Below are 16,632 nucleotides of genomic sequence, written 5' to 3'. Positions count from 1 at the left end.
TTATTTAATTTGTGTGTAGGTACTGGAGCATTTTTAATGCCTCCAGAAAGAAGTTAGTAGGCTGTGCTAAGAGGGCTGCAGAGTGTGCTGTCGCAAGTGTGGGAATATTATCGATAAATCAGCGGTGCTCTCTCATCTTGAATGCTGTGATTAATTACAAGCTCGCTCACCCGGCAGAAACAACCGGGGAAAGGATGGTGGAAATCGACGCTGGATAGGGACTGGACTTGGTTTTGAAGGAAGATACGGGAGGGATGAAATACGGGCAAATAAAAGCGGTTTGGATGTTTCTCCGGGGGTAGGCTGAGCGGAGCCCCGAAGCCAGCCTGCCGCCCGCTCCCGCGGCATTCCCCGGGCTGCTGCGGGACCGCCGTCCACAGCCGCAGTGCGCCCGGGCCCGCCGCGCTCCGCCGGGGGCTCCGCCGCGCCCCTCGCCGAGGCGCCCGGGCCCCCCCTCGACCCGGGGGCGGCCCCCAGAGCGCTGGGGGGAGCGCGCCGCGCCGTGACGTGTGGTTTGCAGCAGCCCCGAGCGGCAGCGGGCGGGCGGGCGAGCCCCAGCCCCCGCTGCCGCCGCCGCCCGGTGCTGCGGCAGAGGGCGGCGGGCCGGGAGCCGGCGGGCAGCCGCGGGGCCGTGCCGGGAGCGCCGCCCAGGAGGGCTCCGGCGGCGCCAGGATGTAGGCGCGGGGCGGCGGGGAGCTGCCGCCGGCGACGGGCTCGCCATGAAGAAGCACTCGGCCAGGGTGGCCCCTCTCAGCGCCTGCAACAGCCCCGTGCTCACCCTCACCAAAGTGGAAGGTAACGCCGCCCGACGGGGTCGGGGCGCGGGGTTCGCACCGCGGAGGGAAGGGACGGGCGATAGATAGCCGCTCTGCTCGAACGCGGCCCCGGCTCTTTCGTCCCCAGCGTGCCGTCGGAGCCCGGGGAGCCGGGAGCGAGTCCCGAGCCTCAGAGCAGCACCTGCCGGTGGGAACCGACGGGAGGGAAGGAGGGAGGAAGCGGCGGTGCTGGAGAGCGCTGACTCCGCGGGAGGGACGGGGACGCAGGCTCGGGCGGTACCCCCTTCGAGAACCTCGTCCAGGCGTCTGTGTTCGTCTCTCGTGGCCCCGCCGGCAGGCACTGGGGAGCAGCTGGGGCTGCGTGGCCGGGTTGGCCATTGCGAGTCCAGCAGCAGGGAGGGCTTGTCAACCTCTCAGGGATGCGGGACCTCTGGAGGCTTCCAGGGATCTTTAAAGGGGATGGCTGTTCTCCGGAGGGCTGCCTAAAGCTCTGGGTATAGCAAATGGGAGGCCTGGCTTGAGGAACTGTGGTTTGGAGTAGAAAGCTGCGGGCTATGTCCAGAGCAGGGCAAGGGACGCAAACGAGAGCGGAGAGGTAAGACAGACCAGGGTAAGTGGAGGAGCTCAGAGGTGTGGGTAAGAAGTTCGTTCACCTGAGGAGTGGATGTGGGGCTTGGTTCCCAAAGGGAGAGCGAACAGGTTTGGGGGACCCATGGGGATATGTAGGAGTTGGCTGGGAGAACGAGGTCAGTGAGAGAAAACAGTTGGCTGAAAGAAATGGAGGGAAGAGAAGAAACTTGGGACAAGCAAGAGGTGGCAAAGAAGGGGAAGAAGGAATCCAAATAGAAAACGTAAGAACAGCATGGGATAAAATGTGAATCTGAGATTCCATGGAAAGTTCATGAAGAAGAAAAAAAATGTGATATTGAAAAACTGAAGGGAAAAGAAAAAGAAAATTTGTACCAATATATCTGTGGAGAAGAAAATCAGAAAATGCAAAAATGCCCAAGATGATGGGGGGAAAGAACTAAAATCAACAAGAAAAGTGAAAAATTAGGAGTACCTGAAGGCTGTGGTTTTGGTTCATGAAGAATGCAGCTGTTGCATTCTCTCAGCGTAAAAATCTCCTGGTATAAAGGTAGGGGAACAGATCTAAATTTTCTAACTGAAAGGAGAAACCTGGTTTTCATTACACTGCAAATATCATTTTTAAAAGCCCTTGGAGTTCACTCCTGTGCCCAGCAGTTTTTCTCCCAAGATTTGTATTGGAGGGTCCTCTGAGCTGGAAGCATGGCTTCCATTCTTTTGGTGCACTGCACAAGCTTTATGAATCATAAATAATAATAACCCACTAGGTTCTGGCTTTGAAATGTGGGTCATACTTCTTTTCTACCAGTTAAAATACAGTTTATTATCTCCCTTATATAGACACAGAAGCAGAGCAACCTTTCCCAGTGCTGCAGAATTGAATCTTTTCAGGCATGTCCATGTCCGCTGTGCGCACCAGCTCTCTGATACCGTATCACCACCCACCAGGGACTTTGTTGACCTAGTTGGGCTTCTCCTTCCTTAGTTTAGATTCTTCTTTCTGTTATCGCTGAAGGCAAAATCTAAATTGTTTTAATGGTTTATTATAAGGACCAGAGGTTGTATGGAAGCAGGTGAGGGTTTCCTTTGCTGTTTGTTTACTTTTAATGAAACTGACTGGATCTGTTTGAGAGCTTCTCTTTCCAAATCAGCTGACAACATTGCCTTTCAGACTAATACTGACTAATTTTGCCACCTGGTGCTTAGAGCCATATGAAAAAGCCAGGATGTAAAAGAGAGACAGTGGGCGTATGATGGGCAGCTTTCTTTGCTTAGTTTACACCTCAGGCGAAGGTTTGTTTTGTCAGATTTCTTTTGTAGCTGACATCCTTTGCAAAGGAGTACCCAGTGCTGCAAGACAACTTCTGCTTCATGGTTGTGCTTATTTTGTTCCCTATCAACTACCACCAAAGCCTTTCACAGATCATTGGCAGAACCACAGGGAATGTTCATCTGTAGGACAGTTAGCAAAGAGGAGCCTTTCACTGATACGCATTGCTATAAGGCCTTCTGGCATTCCCCCTATGTTTTCCTGGTGGTGCAGTAGCTTCTTTACTTGAAAAGGAAGATAAGGACTTTGTGCGCCTTCAGGAACGTGACTGCCATTTCAAATTATTTCAGAGATTGAATCATCAGTATGCACTGAGCCTGCTGTACTAGCACTTTTAAAGACAACTGTATCTCCACGCATCACTCAGGCAGGCATTAACCATACCGTGTGTTTTCTGTGCCTGGCACCATTGCACACACTTCATATTTTGAGAAGTGTGGGCTCAGTGTCTGTTTTGTGCTTGTCTGACTTGCTGCCGATTGTTTTTATCACCAGTTCTGTTCAACTGCCTGCTTTCATAATCTTTGTACATGAGAGTTCCATGTTCTTGGAAGATTGTATTCCCTTCCATGGGAAGGCAAAAGTTTCCATCCCTGCTCTGCATCTTGGGGTTTTCCAGAGAGGGGATGCCATCATGAGAAGGTCCGGGACAATCAATCAGCTCACCAGAGAAAACCCATCTTCCTCTTTAATTATTCCCCATGGATAGCTCGTTATCCTCTGGCACCAACAGAAGGGTATTGTAGCCTGCCACATCTCCTCTGCACTGTTAGGAAAAGGAGCTAGCAATACTTGAAGTTGTTTGTAATGCAAATGATACCTCTCTGTTATTACACGTGTATGTCTATACTTAGTTGCTGTGGAGCCAGATTCTGCCATGTGCTCATTTGGAGTAACTTTGTTTGCATCAACTGGAGTTACAGGAAATTTGTACAAGTACAAATAGGAAATAAATTTGGCCTCTAATATATTTCCTGCCTGCAGGGAATTCATCACAAATGTATCAACACTGTAATCACTTTGGTAATAAATCTTTTTAGTTTCTTTAGCAAGTACAAGCTGAAGATCCCAACCACAGCAAAAAACCTCCGTGAGTGGCAGTATGCTTCCTTCAGCTACATGATTCTAATTATCCTCATTTTTCAGATGGGGCAGCCAAGGAACTGCAGAATGAAGCAACTTATGTAAAAACGAGCAGCAAGTCTTGTTGCAGAGCAGGCAGGAAAAGATAGACCCCAGCCCCAAAATTGCGTTCCAGCCTCAGGAGAACACTCCCATGAAGGCTCATATGGTCAGAGTGCCAGAGGACTTCTACCCAAGTTAATGGTTTCCTGCATGTTCCTAATTAAACTTCCTTTTTTAAGAAAGTAAATTCAGGTGCTGCATAAATATATCGCTGCGTAAGTACTGTGCCACTATTGGCTGTGTTCTGTTGGTGTCGTCTGAAGGTTTTGGCAGTCAGACAGTGCTTGTTCTTACTTTGAGCACTAAGTTGGACCCCCACCTGGAAGTAAGCATTTGTTCAGCAAGAATTGTGCCCAGTGATCTTTTCTTTTTCTGTGAGAAATATACTTTGTAGAAGCATACAGAGCTCGCGTAGCTCTAGAAAAGAGAAGTAGAAAGCAAAACAAGCTGGTGATTCAGTGGTTCAGCCATGGCTGCACATTTGCTTGTGCTTCTCCACCAAAGTGGCCTTTTACAGAAATGCTTGCTGGCTCCTCCATGGAGTAATTAATTTGCAGAATGTCTGCTTTTGTTCATCCTATCTTCCCGCACTGAAGACAAAAATTAGCTGATTTTTTGATGTGAACATTTGTGATAAGGGAAGAGACCATGAAACTCAGCCTGTTGTATAGCAGCTTTTACTTTCTCCTGGCTGGAGTCCACATTAAGTGTATGATCTAGGGATGAAGTTAATGGTGACAGCAGAGTTGGTCTTTGTATATAGGTATGGAAATTAATGGGATTGTAATTTCTAGTATGACTGCTTCTCCATTGCACCTGTCAGCACGTGCTCTGTGTAAAGCCCCAAGTAAAGTCAATGTAACTCACTCCTCTGATGGAAAAGGGGCACCCTCTTTCACATCCATGTACTGTGTGATACATGCATATAGGCAGTAATTACATTCTAGTTTCACCCCATGTAAACTTCTGCCTATTTTTCCTATATATTGCAATATTTTCAGTAATACAACAGCGTATTTGAGGAGATATCCAAGATCTTGTTCCAAAGGAGTGAGGAGTTTCTTGTTTCATAACACCTGGCACTCTTCCCACATGGCGCAGTGCTTTCCTAGTCTTTAAACAGTCTCAAAATGAGCTTCTCCGAGCTGTGCTAGGCTTACTCACTGGGGATTCCTGCCAGCTCATCTTTGATCACATCCCACTCGTCGTTTTCTATACCATCTTGCCTGTGCAAAATCATGAGCTATAGGTTTAGAGGTGACTCATTACTTCTGCATTGTGTGTCTCCTCCCCAAATGATACAAAAATAAAAAGAATGTAAAATTTTGATGTTGCTGAAGGAATGCTAGAGCAGGAGCTTTAATGCATCATGAAGCAGAAAGTAAATTATTAAAGATTTATCCAAGCTGCCTTATTTTAGTGGCTGAAATGAACCAGTATGTATGCAGTATGGACAAATGATACTTTCATTTACAGTGACAGAACTTAAGAATAGCAGCAACCATTGGATGATCTCAGATTTTCACAGATCACTGCATTTCACCCATGTATCTCTAAATGGAGCAAGGTGCACTTTCTCATCTTAAATCAATCTAGGCATTTGATCTCAAAAAGTAAGCACATTACCGATCTATTTAATTACAGATTTCTTCCATAAGAAGGTGGAAAAATAGCTAATTAAAAATAACTGTATAATTGTTACCAGAGTGCATCATGTGTTGCCTGCTATTTTGATAATTTTTGTAGAAGAAAATGTTGCCCCTCTATTCATAATAGCAGATAACTGTAGACTAAAGGATATGTAGCATAGAATCACTTCAGTATAAGAACTGGAGTTTGAAAAAGACCAGAAGTTCAACATAAAATTCTATGATGACTCAACACATATTTCCCAGTCATTTCCCAGTTACAGGGCACATATGTCGTATAATTTATATTGTAGCTGTCTTAGCCCATTATACTAAGCACAGCGCATTCACTTACGTACTAAAGTGGTTCTCGCAACTTGGCTGGAGTACCGTCAACCTTAAATCCAAAGCCCAGTTAATCTTTGTTAATTATAAACTGTGAGGTGCCACTGCAGACCTGGACAGCATCCTGCAGAAGGAGGAATTTGGCCAGCGAGAGCGTAGATTTACTTTGTAATCATCGCTGACTTTTGCTGGCAGTCATTGCAGCATTAGATCAAAGGCAACAGGAAACAAGGTGTTCTTAGCAGTGCAGGGATGGGTTGCTTTCAGGGAGAGTTGCCCACCAATTGTGTTGGCACTTTGTACTAGATAGCTCTTCACCATCTCTGTTGTTAACGGCCTTGTTCCAGTAACTTAAATCTGCTCTAATTTGTCATAATGCAGAGGAATTTAGCCTTGAAATTTTGAGAATCCTTCTTGAGACATAAATTTCTACATGGAATCTAGCGCTGCTTGGTTATACAAAAGTTGTATGTTGACTCTTCTTCAAGTTACAGTTTTTGCTCAGTGTCACTATTTCTGGTCAAATAACCAACTTCTCAGGTGAAATGCCTGTGAGTCCCGTAATTCAGTCATGGAGAGTACTGAAGTTAGGAAATATGATCAGGATATGGCTTCTCTACTCACCTCAGATTCCCTAGTTCAGCTATCGGCAAGGGTAGCATTGTATTTACTCCTAAAAAGCATGTCTTCTGTAGTTGATTAAAACAGTAGAAGGTTGGAAAAGCCTCTTATTGGAAAGAGGAAGGGGTATCTATCAGAGAGAAAATGGCAACTGGAATCCTTGCATGTAGTATTGTTTTTGCTTGGAGTTGTATTGTTCCTCCATGCTAACATGAGTTCAGCTAAGTCTTGCTTTGTTATCAAAGGAGACCCAGTTTTGGCTGAGCTTGCTGGTGAGAGGTGAGGAGGCATCTGCTTCTTTTCTCGGGTAGATCTATGAGCAGCAAATTACATGTGGAATTCTATGTATGTATGTATGTTGCCTTAACTGTTGTGAGCATGCTTAAATCCGTGTCAAGTCCACTCTCATTTCTGATTATCAGTTGATGGAGAAGAGATGCTCCAAGTATCTCATTCTTAAGTTGGGACTAAAGAGGCATCATGTTTTAAATTCAAGAGCAGATTAGCCCTCTATCTCCTACAAGAATAATGAACTGGACTTAGAATTCAGGATGGCAGGGACCTATGGACTATGACAAAGTCTTGTATGTAGAACTGTGTATACCCAAACACCATGCAGCTCAGAATTTCAGAAAGCTCTGTAAGGGAGAAATAACATCCCTTTTTTTTTTTATGAACTGCAGCCAACATAGCCTGACTGGCATGAATTCACTTATCTCTTAATATAATAACTGTATATATGTAGTGATACGAACATAGTATTCATATCAGTTTAAGTAGCTGCATTCTCTTGAAGATTAAACCATTGCTTAGGAAAGGCATGACACTAAAACTGCTCGCTAGTTAATAGAGCAGTTTCCTGTGGAGAGTACAGTCTTGTTTTTTCACCAGAGTGGACACTTAAACTATCACTTAAACCTTTGGTCAGGATGAAATTTACATACACTCCAGCTCATATTTGCCCAGAATCCCATTTTGGTCTTGACTTGTTTTTGTTCTAATGGAAGTTCCACAAAGGTATTGATTTCAAAATAAATGGCAAAACTCCCAGTTACAGTTTTTATTCCGGAAGGAAATACAGAATAATAATAAAAAGTATTTTTCCATAATATCGTGAATATGTATCTCATAATCAGGGTTATTCTTTATGTCCATTCACGGGTGTTACTTTCTAGTTCTACAGTGTACTATAATAAGCACTCAGTATTGTCCATTTTCACTCTGGACTCAATCATGCATTCTGCTGAATAATAAAAAAGACGGTATTTAGGGGAACTCTCCACCCTATAACATTCAAAGTGGAATATCATGTTTTAATGAGGCTCATTTGAATGCCGTGGTTTTAATAGAATTTCTAAGCAGATGCCTCTGAGGATAAATTAAGTGGATTACAGCCCAAATTGCTGCCGTATAAAGTTGATAATTTATCAGCTCTCTCTGTATCACTAGTAGGAATTAGAATGTAGTTTTTGCAGAAAGTCTTGCCTGAGTATTTGACAGAGGAAGAAAGGAATATATTTGGTAAGCACAAAAATTGAGCGTATTTTCAACAATTTTTGCAAACCTGCTATTTAATTCCAGCTCTTAGTATGTTTAGGTATAATGTTTGGCACAGAATAAACCAAGAATTAATGAATGATTATAATTAGAGATAGAAAATATTATAAGTGTGAGCTGTACTTAGAAATTTAGTAGCACCTTTTAGAATAAACTTGTGCCTGTTTGGCACAAGGTAAGTTATATGAATGGTCCAGTAGTATCAGTAGTATGGGGCACATAATTCCACAGTCAAGAGGCGTGACTGCATCCAAGCCAACAGACTTATTTCTTGCCCTGTTGAAATTAAGGTGAAATGATTGGATAAATGTAAATGTTCTACATACATTATCCTAACATGTCTTGGTGTTAATTAATTTATATAATAAATTCCAATAACAGAGGAGAGTCTGGACTGTTTGTAATTGTCTTGCTTTGAATCGGTGCTCATGCAGAGTTCCCCATTTACAGGTACTTACATCTGCCTTACAATTTATGCTGTAACCTCAAGCAAATTCAAACCTTCTGACCATACAGTTTAATACCCTGGTTATATTCTTTAAAATAACCTCTGCTGTGATTTTTAAGAATTTTCTCCTGTATTTATCTGTACGTAATATAGTCATGATATTCCATGATCAAACTAATATTATTTTTATCTGTTGCTGTAGAAGTGTTTAGATACTACATTAAACTCCTATGGTTTCTTAAATGCTATCTAAAAATTCACGCATGGCAATGCCATTTTGACCAAATACTATCATTTAAAAACTGTGTTTATAAAGATTTCTGAGGCTTTGTCATTTTTCTATTATAATGCATTAATTGGTATTCATTACAAAAATGTACCAATCTATTAGACCTTCAGGATCTAAGGAGGTTGGGATAAAGTGCATAGACAAACCTAAGCACTAAGCATTATAGCCTTATCTGCCAGCCACCCACGGGAACTCACAGCTTCCCCTTAGGAAGCCAAGAGCAATTTCCTCAACAAGCACACAAACAGCCACCACACGGGGCCTGACCAGAGGTCCATCTGGTGCTGTTTCCAACTTGGTGGAATTGATTAGGAAGGTGTTTTTCTAGCCTGAGATGCATCTCTTGCTCTGTGAGTGCACTGACAGCTGAAATTTCCCTGGATGTAAGAAACAACTTTTTGCTGTTTTCTGCTTTTTTTCCCAATAATTGTTAGCAATTTTTTTTGCCAATTTTTGTCTGTTCATGAGCAGTAAGTTGCCTTTTCTGTGGAACAGCCTGGGAAGAGCTCAGGATTCCTTGTGGTAGATGGGCCAGAGCCCATCTGCTGTGTATATAGCACATGGTCCTTGTACTCCAATCTGCACCTCTGTATTAGCATGCTTGCTTCTGCATCCCCCATTTTACTCCCCAGCCATTTCATCAATTATCCAGGACAGTAGGATAACTTCATTTCATTAGGAAACATTCATCACTTGCTCGCTTGCTACCTACAATCACATTGAAGAGTGCAGGTCCCATAGGTGACCTTGAGGGCTTCAGTCACTTCTGTTGTTTTTTTCCCTGCTTCCTGGTTTCCTATCTTGAACTGAACCTTCGATCCATTCCAGCACCATCCCTGGCTGCTGCTTATTTTCTTTGCAGTTTTATGAGATTTATGGGATTTTAGGGATTTGTTGTTTTGAATTTTTGTCAGAAGCCTTTTAAAGACTTAGAAAGATAAACTCCATCTCCATCAGTGTGCCTGTCAGCTCCCAGCCATGGAAACCAGGAAGGCTGCAGGTTGACAGATCTAGCCTGTCCAGTGGGTACTGCTGAGCAGAGGCCTGATGAGCGTGGCTGAGCATTGCTTTATGCTATGCTAGGATGCTCATTCCTCAGTATTGCTCATTCTAATACTTACTGCTCTGTTTCACAGTTGAGTTGGCAGCTAAATGGCTGAACTTTGTCTTTCAAAAAGTGGCAGGGGAGCATGTGCTCCTCTTCCATGACTCAGTGCATTAAGCACTCTTGAAGCTGTTGCAGCTTCCCAGCTAGGAGGAAGAGGGAGCCCATCTGCTTCAGAAAGTGCCCTGCTGTGTGCCCCTGCCAGGGCCAGAGGAGCCAGGAATCAGCGAAGCCAGTGTGCTTGAACTAGAATATGCTCTTGTTCCTTGGGAAAGCAGTAAGTGAGGAGGTCTTTTGCCCAGAGAAGGAAGAAGTGATATTATAGGCTTGTTCCAGTGATTATTTCAAGTGGAATCGTAGAACATTCTGAGCTGAAAGAGACCCCTAGGATCATTGAGCCCAACCCCTGGCTCCACGCAGCATTACCCAAAATTCAAACCCTATGTCTGAGGACTGTCAAAACTCCAGTACTTGGGGCTGTGCAACCTGTTCCATGCCCACTGCCCTCTGGTGCAGACCCTGTCCCTAATCACCAGCTGTCCCTCCCCTGACACAGCTCCATGCCGTTCCCTTGGGCCCTGTCACTATCACAGAGGACAGAGCTCAGCACTGTCCAGCTGCTCCTCATACATCTTGACCTCTAGACCTTTCACTGACATAAATAGATTACCTGCAAATTTTCAAATTGAGTGTATTCAGTTGCAGTCATATGTTCAAGTCAAAGAAAAGATTTGGTCATGCCTCTTTAGCAGACTTTAGTAATGTCTCTCCTACAAGAAATATCCCTCACTTCTTAGTCACACTCTAATTATGCCATTGCTTTCTTCCAGTATGTACATTTGTGAGTAACTGTTTTGAAGGATGAAGTGCCGCATTAGTAAAACTTCATCAGAAATCTTTGATGAACACCTTGAGAGCTCCCTGATGTAAAATGAGTTTTGGTACTTATATACATTAACTAGATTACGTATTTTCTAGGAGATGCTCCAAAAATAATGGCTCCTGTTTTGTCATGTTGGCTCACAATGTCAGAGCCAGATGTTCATGGTATGGCAGTAGAAGCTGAACCTTCCCACTGCTATTCCATTATATGTTATTTCTGTGTGACAGCAGCAGAGGGGCAGTCTGACAGAATGGTGTCTGATATGGAAGTGCGTATGAAACAAAAGTGTGGAATTGAATTTCTCTATGCAGAAAAAGTTGCATGCCTTGACATTCATTGACGCTTGCTGAGTGTTGATAGGGAGTGAACAGTGGATGTGAGCAGTTTAGCAGTGGTTGGCATGTTTCAGCAGTAGTGACAGAAACTGTGGGTCACCTCCGCTAGTGCAGATTGTTACAAGCACGGCATTCGGGCTCTTGTTCATTATGAAAAAAAATAATAATAATAATAATAAAATATGGCTAATAGTGGTGATTGTGTTTAGAAACAGTGTTTTTTACCTGAGAATTTGCTCTATCAAACAGTTACTGTGTTCATTCTGTCTGTTGTAGTTTCCATAAAAGTAAATAGGAAGCATTACTTCAGAGCGACCTATGTATATGCAGTCCAGGAAAATTCCTTTTCACGTAGTACAGTCCAGGCAAACCAAAAGGTTGGACGTCTATGCCCTAAGACCTCACTCTTTAACCTCATCAACTGTGAAGAAAATACCTGGGCAACACATCTGAATAAATGTCAGCATTTCAGATTTAGACAGATAGTGGCAATTAGAGACATTATTTTGTGGATTTGGCACTTACTCCTGTCTTGAGAATCTGCCACTGAGGCATATAGCCTCTGTCCAGAGCATTGCCATCAGAAGTCATTGTGTGTGTTCTTAGGTATGTTGGTAAATGGTAATTGTTTTGGAACTATCTCCCACTGATTGCTCCGTGTTACTGGATGAAGAGAAGGCCACAGTGCAGCCAAGGTTGTGCAAATATATCTTGTGTAGCATCCCACTGTGATCCCCCGTGTGTCACGTACTTCTAGAGCTCCTAATCACCTAGAGGATCAGGTGCTTTACAGGAGTGTGTCTCAGCTCCTTCTCTCTTATTTATTATAAGCAGAAGTATTTTTGCAAGCCTTACAGCCTTGTTTTGTGCAAAAAACAAATGCCTTGAGGATGCCTTATTTGTAATTGTCAGAGACCTGTAAGTATTCTTCCTTCTTTAGAAGATTTTTCAGAAGCCTGACTTGAATTGCTGTTTAATAATATGCTTACATTATGCTTACATTCAAGCACATTCATAGCCTGGGGAAGCTGGTGGAATTGTGCATAATCTTTAAGCACATGTTTCAGTCCCTAATAGACAGGACCTTAGTCTGTTCTTAGTGTCTCTGATGGGCTTGCATGGGCACTTTTGTAGTACTTCTTTCAGTCATCTGCTGATGAGTTGGCAACAGCTAAAGGAATTTATTGCTGACTGCTATATACATGTACATATCTGCCCAGCTCAGAGTCTGCCATGCTATCTGTGTGGCTTTATACCTAATGCGTGACTGCAGTGGTGGAGAGGTGGGACTCACTTCGCTCAGGCACCTACATTAGTCAGTTCTGAGCTTACCACCTCAGACTGTTTAGGACTAGAGGAAAGAAACAAGCTCTTGGAGAGGGTGATTCATCTGGCTTGTTTTATCATCTACTTTAAGATGAGATAAATCGTGCTATGGAAATGTCTTTTTTTCTGTCTACTAACTATGCAGAATGTGTAAATGACTGTCTCAGATATGCAAGTCTGCACAGCAGATGTCTCAGACTGGTAAATTGAATACCAACCTTGGTTTCTGTAGGTATCGTGTTTAACAAGGGCAGTGAGATACATTGTGGCCCTATGGTAAGTGTTTAAATGGCAAGCTGTGCACAGGTGTCTGAAGTCATCGGGAGAGGTGTAAGATTCTTGATGTGGACTGGACAGGCTGCTTGAAGGTGATACCACCACTGGGTGGCTTTTCTCTTAACATATTGCAAGCAACTGTAGCCAGTGATAAAGGGCACTTCATCAAAGGCATATGTAGGATAAACTCTGCATTTCAGTGCCCGTTTTTTCCACTAAACTCAGCCAGGTGCTAGGGCTCACTAGCTCAGGTGTAGATGTCCCTATCATAGGTTAATGGAAATATCTGAAAGGAGTCTCACCCTTAATGGAGGAAATGGAGAATGGCTGCTTTCTGGCATTGTGTTATCACTGTGGGAAATGACATTGACTTTGGAGGTGACTTCCTTCGGTTGCTGGGCTGAAAGGGAGGGAGTGAGGAATGGTTCCAGTTGAGATTTATGAAACAGGAAAATGAATGAATGAAAAGGGAGAATGAAAAACTAAATTTAGCAAAAGCATGATAGGCATTTTTGATTTATCCCAGCATCTTGATTTCCTCTTTTCAGGGACACAGTAGCATACAGAGCAGTGTTCTGCAAAGGGCAAAGGAAGAAACACAGGAAGTCTGGAGGAACATGTCCAGAAATAAAATTCTTCAAAGTCCTGCCTCATCCATTCTGAAAAAGCCATTTTACCATATTTAAATTACCATAGAGTTTAGTGCCAGCTGGCCCTTGTGCAGTGTTACAAATAGGATGAGAAGCTTCTCATCCACACTGAGGGTTGCGGTCACCTCATCTGTGCACCTGCAACTTCGGTGAGGAGAATTTTCCCCATGGTAACACAGGGACTGGGCAAGGAAAGCTTCAACTCTGGATGTCATCAGTGCCATCCAGCAGGCAAGTCCTCAGCACAGTAAATGTGTGGATAGGATGGTGTGTGCACGTATCATCTGCAGCCTACAACTTTTTCAAAGACAGTCCAGCTTTTTCAGATGAAGTATGTCCTGAATTTCCTCCAGGACAGTGACATATCCACTGGAAAAGACTGCACCCATTTGGCATTTAGCCTTCTGGGAGCACAGGAAATAATGAGTACTTGATGCACATTCAGGGACAGACAGTTAAAAGACGTCCTTGCTTGTAACTTGTAAACAGCAGGACACTGATATTTACCTAGAAGTCTGAAGTCCGTCACCATGAAACCCATCATGCCTGGGATAAGTTTTTACTTCATCCAGCATGTAAATGCATCCGGAGTTTGAACATCCCTAGAAATTGAAGCCTCGACCTTCGAGATCACTTTAGAAGTGATACATTCAGTATTGTCTTTTGTTGAAAGTGAATGGTTTGATGCATTGAACACCAAGTTAAATATACATGCATAGATGAGTAATTTTGCCTATGGAGTAGAGAGAACGTCAATAAACTTAGCTTTCTTTCATAGGGAGTGACTGCCATGGAACAAACCTAAAAGACAGTGATTCTGTATACAAGGTCTCCAAATGAACTGCTGGCTTATGAGTATCTGCATGGTATGACAGGGAGCAGGACAGGCTTCTTCAGCCTGGAAGGTCCTCCCCATACTGCGGGGTGTCCACCAAGCACTGCATCATTTTATACTGAGTGTCTGGTGGATCAAGCATATAATTGTCATTTTCCTCTTTTTCAATGAGTGCCAAAACGACTGGGCCAAAGGCCAGTCATGTATTCCAGTTCTTATTTTAGAAAAAAAGAGCCTAATTCCAGTGTTGTGATTCGGAACACCTATTTGTCTTGTGTTATCATATACCCCAGTAGCTTCAGGCATGTTCCTTCCTGTTAAATATCTTCAACAGGACTGGGTTAAACACTGGTTTCTGCATCCAGGAGGAATAACTGCAGAGAAGAAGGGAAGAGAGAGTACTCTGCTGGCTATCTTCTAGACTGTGGAAAATTTCACTTGCCAGTCCAGGTAGTTTCAGAAATATAATCTGTGAGTGGAGGCACAGCCCCATCAAAGCTTGCTGCACAGCTAACTGAGGTGGCTCTCATTGGACACCCTGCTTTAGTGTCATGGAATCATAAAATTATTTGAGTTGAAAGAGACCCAGAAACATCATCTAGTCCAACTCCTCTGCAATGAACAGAGACAGCTAAAGCTAGATCAGGTTGCTCTGAGCCCCCTTCCGCCTGACCTTGAATGTCTCCAAGGACAGGGCATCCACCACATCTCTGTGCAATCTGTTCCAGTGCCTCCCCTCCTTATTGTAAAATACATTTTCCTTATCCAGTCTAAATCTCCCCTCTTTTAGTTTGAAAACATTTCCCCTTGTCCTATCAGAACAGACCCTGCTAAAAAGTCTGTCCCCTTCTTCCTTATGATCTGCTTTAGATACTGAAAGGCTGCTCTCAGGTCTCCCTGGAACCTTCTCTTCTCCAGGCTGAACAGCCCTTGTTCTCTCAGCCTGTCCTTGTAGGGGAGGTGTTTCATCCCTTGGATCATTTTTGTGGCCCTCCTCTGGATATGCCCCAGCGGATCCACATCTCTCCTGTGCTGAGGACTCCATATCTGAACACAGTACTTCAGGTGAGACCTCACCAGCACAGAGCCAAGGGGCAGGATCACCTTACTCATCCTGCTGGCCACACTTCTTTTGACGCAGCACAGGATTCAGTTGCTTTTCTGGACTCTGAGGGCACATTGCTGGCTCATGTCCAGCTTCTCATCCACCAGGACCCCCAAGTCCTTTTCAACAAGACTGTGCTCCATCCTTTCATCCCCCAGCTTGTAGTGTTAGTGGGGATTGCCACAAACCAGATTTGTTGAACATCATGAGATTCACCTGGGCCCACTGCTGAAGTCTGTCTAGCTTCTCTGGATGGCATCCTGTCCCTTGGACACGTCAGCCACACCACACAGCTTGGTCATCCACAAACATGCTGAGGGTGCACTCTGTATCGTTGTTGAAGATATTAAAGAGCATTGGTCTCACTGCTGATCCCCAAGGAACACCACTTGTCTTCATCCAGACATTGGATCACTGACCACCATTCTCTGGGTATGATCTTGCAAGCACTTCTTCATCTATCAAACACTCCACTCATCAAATTTGTGTCTTTCCAATCTGGAGAGAAGGATGTTATAGGGGTCTGTGTCAAAGGCCTTATTGAAGTCCTGATAGATAATGTCAGTGGCCTTCCTGGCTTCCTTTTTGCTGTGCCCAGCTCTCCTCCTTGGGAAGCATTCCTATGGGGGTTCACAAATGTGTGTGAAGTCTTACAGTCTGGTCTTACAGTGACAGTGCTCATTAGAAAAGCTTGAGGGGAAATTAAAAAATTCAGTCATCTTTTTAAGGCTTGAGTGGTGGACAGTAAAGAAGGTGCTGGCACCTGTATGTTATTTGGTGAAGCTGAAATGATTGTACCATTGTACAGCAAATGATCTCTGACCAATCTGTGCAGGCAATAGAGAAAGACACGTTCATTATAAGAAGTTGTGTAAAGAAAGTGCATTAAAATGCTTTTAAGTGAGCTAGAGCTTCATATTCAGTCTTATTTCATTTCTCACTACTTCTGATGTTTAGCAGGTAGCTTGTAAGCTTCCCACTGTATATTGAACGCAGTACTGTTCAGTTTGGACAATTTGCTGGCTTGTTGATTTATCTCCTATTGTATGAAAATATATAAATGTTTGGCAGTGTAGTCTGTCATTATCCTTGCTGTACTTACATTTCTCTTTTTGCCTTTCAATACACACAATGACCTTTGGATCTTTTGAAGTTATAGACTACTGAATTTCAGCACGAATTACTGTTATTTCTTCTTAAAATCAGTGAACCAACTAAACTGAAATGACCCTTTTAAGAGAAATCACAGCTGAGTGAAACCTGCAGATGACTCTCAGCTTCAGCAGCTGTTTAATGAGATTAATTTACACTCCCTAAAGGCAAAGGTCTGCTGCTGAGATCTTTCAGCAC

General features: G+C 43.6%; 1 protein-coding gene across 3 annotated transcripts in view; it reads left to right on the top strand.

The window, feature by feature from the left end:
- Positions 1-621: 621 nt before the first annotated feature.
- The window catches only part of SLC35F3 (solute carrier family 35 member F3), a 48,628-nt gene continuing 32,617 nt past the window's right edge, over positions 622-16,632 (top strand). Inside the window, exon 1 of one of the 3 annotated variants that reach the window (XM_065730459.1) lies at positions 622-795. In XM_065730459.1, the coding sequence (XP_065586531.1) occupies positions 720-795 (76 nt within the window). In that variant the 5' untranslated portion in view covers positions 622-719. The remainder of the gene's footprint in view (positions 796-16,632) is intronic. The other 2 variants (XM_065730451.1, XM_065730443.1) reach the window with 2 other exon arrangements.

Source organism: Cyrtonyx montezumae, unplaced genomic scaffold (assembly GCF_038088225.1).
Source record: "Cyrtonyx montezumae isolate F1298 unplaced genomic scaffold, pur_monq_1.0 scaffold_0, whole genome shotgun sequence".
Taxonomy (NCBI): Eukaryota; Metazoa; Chordata; class Aves; order Galliformes; family Odontophoridae; genus Cyrtonyx; species Cyrtonyx montezumae.
This window is presented reverse-complemented; position numbering and strand designations above follow the sequence as displayed.